Here is an 8,349-nt window from a genome sequence, read left to right on the forward strand (position 1 = left end):
GCTCGAAATATTGATGACTGCAAATAGGCTAAATTAATGTTGCCTACCTTCATATTAAAGGGATATTTCTCTTTCAAAAACCTTTTGGTAATTTTATCGTCTAATCAGGCTTTTATGAACACCCTGAACAGTTTTTAATTTGCTTGATTCAATATTTAGATATTTGACGTAAATGTTACCAGGCCCTCGGCCTCTCCCCACAGACACCCATTGTAACTTCAAACTTCATTTTAAAGTTATATTCAGGACTTGTTTTTCATTCAAATAAAAATCCAGTCTGCACATTTCCCATTAGTTTTCGTCGCTATTAGGTGCGCTGACCATATAAGGACATCCGCCCTGTCCCCTGTTACGAGCATAGCTCGCTCGAAATTTTCCCTTCGCCACAAAGATCTCCACCAATCAGGATAGAGAATGACTGGTGCGCGTTCTGGCTGGCTTGAGATGCACGTTCACACAGCACTCAACTTGGGAGGCGCGCGTTCACATTACATTGAATGTTTACAAGATGGCGGAGAAACAGGACAAGATTCCTATCCCAGCTCTCCCACTTGCACCAAGAGAAGCCAAAAGATTAAAAACTATTGAAGAGAAGAAAGCTGCTAGTGAACAGAAGAAGTTGGCAAGGAAAGAGAAGAAAAAAGCGTTAGATAAAACCAGAATTTGCCTCGGAACGGCTATGGAACGGTGGAACCAGCTAAAAGAAATAAAAGGACTGAAGACCCACAAGGATGTTGCTTTGCTTCTACTCGATCAGTAAGTCATTTTATACTTTGCAGTTGGCTTTTTCTCCTCAAATATTTACCGAGGGTACTCCGAGGCTATTTGAAGCAGCAATAAAACGCTTGTGTGTTTTTTTAATTGTCTTTAGTTACGAGAAAGATCCATACCAATCCACGCCATCAAAGCCTAGTCGAAAAAGACCCCCTCCCCCATCGTCACTCTCTAGCATCTCAAAGAGCGAGAAAGAGTAAGTAACATTCTGCATTCAACAAGTGTTTCTCTTTCAGTTCGTGTTATTATTCAGCTAAATGGAATGGTTATTTTACAGGGATGATGATGATGATGATGACATAGCGTTAGAGGAAGAACCCCCATTGACCGAAGCTGCAGCTCGTCTCACGATAATAAGGTTTGTGTTTTCGCTACTGGATGCATTGGCTTTATAAATATCAAGGGTGTGGAGATCCGCGGTGGTCCCCGTAGCATCGCCCGCAACGGACCCCCACATCACAAACGAGTGCTTGTATATCTTATTTAGCCGAGTTGTTTTCGCTACTGGATGCATTGGCTTTATAAATATCATGGGGGCGGAGATCCGCGGTGGTCCCCGTAGCATCGCCCGCGACGGACCCCCACATCCCAAACGAGTGCTTGTATATCTTATTTAGTTATTAGGTATAGTTTCCGATTTCATTACTACTTACTGCAATCATACGTTTTGTTTTTGTCTGTGGTGTTATGTTATTCTTCAAGTTTGTGGTATGAGCGAATCCTGCATGCAAATCCCAAACTATTACAATAACAAAGAAGAGTGTTGGCTCACTCAGTGTTGTCTCAAATTGCTGGGTCGTTAGACCAAGGAGTGAAACATGTCACATTGTTGTAAATAGGGCCATTCTGTGTAAATTGCTCTCTGTCCATTCCTTCCATGATGTATACATTGTAGGCCTACTCATTATCTCCATCTACTTGTAGGCCAACTCTAAAAATAATTGTGGCTGTCTGCATTTTATTTTTTGAAGGGAGGACAACAACCCTGATGCCCAGCCAATGGAGCTACAAGTTCCCTTACAGGAACCTGAGATTCATGTGTTAGAAGCTAGGTATGTGCAAATCTTTTTCTTCCTACTTGATGCATTGAGTTGCTGACCAAGACTATATTTTGAATGTATGTGTGTTGTTTCAGATTACATTTTTATCTACAGCACACTTGCTATTTTTTTCTTATTATTTGTTTTACCATAGCCTAATACAACACTATTTATCTTTCTAGTAGATGGTATGAGAGTATCTTTTTGACCCAAAAATAATAACTAAACATTTGCAATAACAGATTATTGTTGAGCGGTTATAAATAGGAGTGAAACATCTCACCTAATTTGTGCTCTGGTAATTTTTTGTAAAATTCTCTCTCTATCTATCTATCTATCTATCTATCTATCTATCTATCTATCTATCTATCTATCTATCTATCTATATATGCACACACACACATTTGCACACACATTAAAATGTATTTTTTATTTATTATCGCAGCATGTCCTCATTGGATTTAAACGTGCCAGTTGACGCAGATGAGTTCAACAGCCCCCATAACGCTACGTAAGTTGACCACAGAAATCTTTACAAAATGAATTGTTACCAAAAATCATCAAATCTTTTCATTTTTAAAAGTAGTAACAACTCAACACTTTTTAATCTGTAGAATTGAGATTGAAGATGATCCATCCTGGCAGCTTGGGATGGATGATATACCTTTGTCATCGTCTGAGGAAGATCTGACGAGAGAATTTGACAGCGATGATTCTGATAGTGATGAAGAATATTATCCCCGCTTATCTTTTCGGTAGGTTATTATGACATAGTTCCTGAATTTTATTTTATGCAATTTTTGGTTGTGTGATTATTTCTGAATTTGTCAACTTATTTTTGCAGTGCTGGCGGAGCTCTAAAAGTGAGCATTGAACATCTACCAGTCATCAGTGTTGGTGACTCTGTACATGACGCTGGATCTGACGCAGAAGAACCCATTCCCGAAGATTCAGAACATGATGTCGATGCTGGGGACAACATTCTGCAAGATCCAGCCTTCATCGCTTACCACATGTCTCTACTTCAACTAGTGGAATATGTTGTTCTACCGGTGGATGTGTGTAAATGGTGTCAGAGCACACAACCTTTTCATGTTCGTGTTAGATCGAGGGGGACAGCAGCAATCATTGAATGGGTGCGTGTTTGTTTGTTATATCCTTTTATGTGTTGCTGAAAGTCTTCCTTTTGCAAACAATGTACGCCACTGAATCTAATTATCCTGTTTCTTTTTTTGTTGTTTTTTTTTTTTCAGGTATGCACAAGGGATCCAAAACATATTGTGTGGAAGTGGTCATCCCAGCCGTATGTGAAATCAGGAATGCTGGTTGGAGATTTCCTTCTGTCCTGCAATCTCCTTCTCTCTGGAAACAACTACAGAAAACTCGCTCTTCTCTTCAAATTTATGGTAAATTGTGCATTTATATATCGCCTTTATCCAAGGTGTTTTACATAGATTGGGTGCATTAGATTCACCCATTCTCTCTCTCACAAGCGCGCGCGCGCACACACTGATGGTGGAGGAAACCATGCAAGGCACCAACCTGCTCTGTGTTCTAAACCTCTACTCTATCTCTGACAGAACATGCGCATGGTGAACCACGACACGTTCCATAAAATCCAAGACCAATGCTGTGTTGACACGATCACTGACTTCTGGACCAGGAAGAGGAGTGCCATCATCACCAGACTACAAGCCAAAGACAAAGTTGTGGTTCTTGGTAAGTGTCCCAATACAGCACAATACACAGTCCAAATTAAACATTTATTATAGGCTGATGTCTTTTCTAAAATTGTGTCTTGTGAGAAGGCTAACCTTTCTCCTTCTCACCTTTATGTTTTTGCTTACGCCAGGTGATGGTCGGATGGACAGTCCCGGTTACTGTGCACAGTACTGCTCTTACTCTGCCATGGATAACGACACCAAAGAAATCATCAATGTCGTCAACATTGACAAGAGAGAGACCAGCAGGAACTCAGTGATCATGGAGAGGGAGGCATTCATCAAAACATTTGACCAGCTCCATGCAGAACTGAACCTCTCAGAGTTCTGCACAGATGCACACACACAAATTGGAGCTCTGTTTAGTAAGTAATTTTGTATTGATTGGTTAAATTTCATACTAGTGTTTTATGTATTAGAGCATTATATCACATTCCTTCTTCATTTACCAAAATGTACCTATGTATGCGTTATGACCATGACAAAGAAATCCACAATTTAATGATGCCAACATTGTTTTTCAGCGAAGGGAAAGTACAAAGACAGTGGAGTAATTCACTCTTTTGACATCTGGCACGGCGCCAAAAACCTGGGCAAAAAGATAGCTGCTGTAAGTGAAAGGTTTGATAATTGCAGTGCAAATTTAAAGTGTGATCAGTGTGCATAATGTATAATACTAAAAATGTAAAAGCAATTTAATTAATTTTGCTCCCTGTCCTAGCTGTCAGTTTGGCCTGTTTAGTGTTTTAGTGAAGTGTAAAATAGAATTACATTTGCTTCTATTTTATTTTCAGGCTTCCCAGCTAAAGGACTGCTCAATCCTCGCTGACTGGAACAAGGACATTTGCACTCACTTTTGGTACTGCTGTGAAAAGGCTGATGACTATGACACTTTCTTCGTAAGTATTTCAAACCAAAAACATATCATGTTGCCTTCAATGAATCACTTTGTCTGGAAAACACACAAGCGAGTTGGGAGAGTAAACTCATCTTGTGCTGTGGTGACCACCTATCCAAGTATCACTTGACGCTCAGAGATGTCAATTTGTAGTTACAACGGATCCACAATGTGTTGTGAGCTTTTAGATCTGCTCTTTTGCCCGTGTACAGAAAGGATGATCCAACTCGGGTCTAAAGGGTTTATGATGTCAAATAAATTAACTTTTTTTTGTTTTACTGTATTTTGTGTAGGATAAGTGGACTGGGGTCTTACACCACGTGGTGAATGATCATACATGGGTCTTCAACAACGGTGCCTGTGACCACGTGATGCCCTTGCCAGCAGAAGAGAGAGACAAGCCTTGGATGGACAGAACCTCAACAGCTCATCAGAAACTGTCTGAGATCGTTTTAAACGAACGCTGGCTCAAGTCTGTCCACCATTTCCTGACTTTCAGGTTAGTAAATTTGTTTCTCTCTGGTTTCATAAAAATCCTTTACCAAATGACCATTTAAAAATGCTAAATTTGTTGTATTTCGGGGTATAATAAGTGTGCAACTGCAATGCGTTTTTGTATTCAATGTTGGATTTACCTGTGCTCAATTTAAAAAAAAATGTATTCCTTGTGTGTGTCAATGTTTAGATCAACTGCCCAGCTGGAAAGTTATCATAATCATCTTTTAATGTACGCATCAAAACGCATATCGTTTTCTCCGCCTGTGTATGGAGCACGGATACTGCTGGCCGCATTGGACTACAATCATCACGTACACAGAGCAGCCAAACGAAAGGCAGATGGATCAGTAAGGTATGTTTTACATGAAGTTAGCTCACGCTTTAGCCAGGTATTCCATATCAGGGGTTTTTAAAGTGGGTGACGGGGCACCCTGGGGTGCCGTGAGATAACTTGATAATATTTGGAATTTATTTGGACACTTGAAAAAATATTTAAACTCCCATTTTAAAATTGAAGTACAAAGTTATTTTGAAATGTGTACTTTTGGTAAAGCAAAGCCCTGCTTCATCATACAAGACTGTCGCACATCATACAAAACAGAGGATCTAGATAGTCTGTTTTCACTAGTTTAGTACATTTTAGAGATGATAAATACAAAACAAACGGTTTTGGACATGTGATGGTTTACACCCGTCAAAATATAAGGTGTTGGGAGTGAAATTTATAATGTAGGGGTAATTCGGATTAAAAAGATTTTTAAAACATTTTTATGGGGTGCCCAGAGACAAAAGTTTGGGAACCCCCGTTATATATATGTTTTGGAATGTAGGAAGTATTATATTACGTATGTTAATTGCAAACACTGTTTCTCCATCTCTTATCAGCCATGGAAGAATGTACAGCAAGAAGTCCAAGGGCTATAAACTGGTGGTTCTGAAGGAGGACAAGGACTACAGCTATATTCCAGAACTTCAAAACGCTCTCCTGCAGCGACGGTTGACCATGGAGGCACTGGGTAAAAAAAGCATCAAGAGGCCTGACGATGCTCGGCGTCTAGGAAATCTGCCTGGTGTAGTACCATCCCAAACGATTGAGAAGATGTTGCAAGATCGAGCCAGCAGAGGGAGATGTGAGTACTACAGGCTATATGCTATGTATTTATATATGATGGTTCATGGGCTAGGAATTGGCTCAAGGGAGGGATGGTCTGATGTGAACCATGAGGTTCCCATCTCATAAATATTTTAAAAATAATCTGTACATTTCAAATTAGAAATCCACATGTCATAATTAAAAGTCTAGATAGGACCATTGACAATTTAAACCAGGGCACAGCATTTGATATTATGCACTCAACAGTTTGTCTTGGATCGTCATTGATTCGGTGTCTATTGAACTATTGTTATACTGTGCCTGACTAGTGATCAACTTCCAATAATGACTGATATCTTTTGTGTATCTTTTGTGTTTTCACAGGACAAATGAGAGATAGACCAGTGACTTCCATCTCTTCTTCCTGCCCCCGGGTCTCAGTCATCATCCTCAGCAGGATTGGCAGGGACGTTGATCCAGCTCAAAGGGCTCAGCTTCAACTAAAGACGGATCCATTTGTTGCAGGGTGCGGGTCACAGTACAATGTGTAGTTCTGTCTTTTGTGAATTAAACATTATAATTCTTACAAATGTGTCCTTCTTGTTGCATGAAATGAAACACACTGAGAATGTTGCTACAGAATTTACTTTAAAGGGGGTATCATATATGCAGTTGTGACATTGATTGCTAATATATTGGTATAAAACCTTTGGAAACAAATTGCATCAATCATTCTATTTGGGCCAATAGCTTAAATGGTATTAAAAAAAAGGTCCATATTATGGATGACAGACTATTTATGGCACAATATGAGTCCAACTAGTATTTGTTTTCTTTGCAAGAACCCCCATAACTGAGTATACACACCTAGAAACAATTGGACCTGCAAGTCAGGGGTTTTAAAAGTGGGTGACGGGGCACCCTGGGGTGCCGTGAGATTATTTGATAATATTTCGAATTTATTTTTACACTTGAAGAAAATATGATTTAGTATAATTTTAAACTTGAAGGAAAAAGTTATTTTCAGTCAGTTCTAACCAAAATGGCTATTATCTCAACGTTTTCCTCGCAACATAATCACAAAAATATCGTCACTGTCGGGCAGAAACCTTGTATCTCCTTGTATGTCTTTTTCCCTGCTTCATCAAACAAGACTGTCACATGAAACTAGTGAAAACAGCAGATTACTGTGCTTGTAGATCGGCTTTTTTCAATACTTTAGTACATTTTATAGATGACAACGGTTTGGGACATACAAGGTTTCTACCAGACAACGACGATAGGCTAGAAATGTAAGGTGCTGGGAGTGAAAATTATAATGTAGGGGTGCCTCGGATTAAAAACATTTATGGGGTGCCCTGAGACAAGTTTTGGGAACCCCTATGAATTACAGGACCTGTAATGGCCTTTGAGTGCTTTAATTTTGGTAATACTAGTCTTCTGAGTTGGTTGGTTTCTAGCTGTACACTCCAGAGTTACCTGTTGTGGTCATTTACCAGCTCAGTGACCTTGTGGTTAGTGTCCGCCCTGAGACTGGGAGGTCAGGGTTCAGTTCCCTGGCCGGGTCATAGCAAAGACTAAAAATATAAAGAATCATGCTACAGAAACAGGAGATAGTATCCTGCCCTATGGGCCTCATGGATCATCAAGGCTACTTACTTAGGGTCATTCAAGGCTGTATGTCTATCAGGTCATGGAATATCTTTTCATTTTGTATATCCATGGCAAAAGTAAATTGAGAAATGAATCACACAGATCTTGCAAACCAAATATTTACTTTAAAAAAGGGAGACATGGAGGGTACAGCATTGTGCATTCAGAGCTGTCACATTATCAAAGTACACACACACACACACACACACACACACACACACACACACGTAGAAAGCTATTTAAAACAAAAAGGCAATTGCCTAAAGTGTTTGAAGGTAGAACCGTTAGTGCACAAATTGTCATTTAAAAAATGAAACAGAATTTCCTGACACTGAAATTATTTACACGAAAAGGAATATAATATATACATTTGGAGGGGGTACAGCATTGAGCAATCAGCTAGGTCACATATATACACAGGTAGTAAAGCTTCTTGCAACAAATACTATAGCAGCATGTTTGCCCTAATGAATAATCTTACAGTATAATTTTAAAATGTGGTTGAAGGTAGCAGCTCTGTTTATGTGAATTAAGAATATAGGTCACTCAATGGTTTGTAGTCCTTACAGTCAGGGGTCAACCAAATGGACCCGTAAGGGTGAACGTTCGCCCTACACCCGACTGGGGAGCCAGCCAACATAGTGCGCGTTACTATCAGGAAATCGGCTCCTT

General features: G+C 39.6%; 1 protein-coding gene across 2 annotated transcripts; it reads left to right on the top strand.

The window, feature by feature from the left end:
* The first annotated feature begins 753 nt into the window (after nucleotides 1-753).
* On the top strand, nucleotides 754-6,530 carry LOC308280997 (uncharacterized protein). Of its 2 annotated transcripts, XM_080721042.1 has the most exons (15): nucleotides 754-970; nucleotides 1,052-1,132; nucleotides 1,746-1,826; nucleotides 2,260-2,325; nucleotides 2,429-2,569; nucleotides 2,659-2,950; nucleotides 3,068-3,220; nucleotides 3,395-3,533; nucleotides 3,667-3,900; nucleotides 4,060-4,145; nucleotides 4,330-4,434; nucleotides 4,727-4,932; nucleotides 5,119-5,283; nucleotides 5,817-6,061; nucleotides 6,409-6,530. In XM_080721042.1, coding segments are annotated over exons 3-15 (1,887 nt in total). In that variant the 5' UTR covers nucleotides 754-970; nucleotides 1,052-1,132; nucleotides 1,746-1,773; the 3' UTR covers nucleotides 6,411-6,530. The 2 variants fall into 2 exon arrangements, with proteins under 2 accessions (XP_080577168.1, XP_080577167.1); XM_080721041.1 differs by having other exon boundaries at nucleotides 754-1,132.
* Nucleotides 6,531-8,349: the final 1,819 nt, after the last annotated feature.

Source organism: Nannobrachium achirus (genome assembly GCF_963921795.1).
Source record: "Nannobrachium achirus genome assembly, chromosome: 3".
Classification (NCBI taxonomy): domain Eukaryota; kingdom Metazoa; phylum Chordata; class Actinopteri; order Myctophiformes; family Myctophidae; genus Nannobrachium; species Nannobrachium achirus.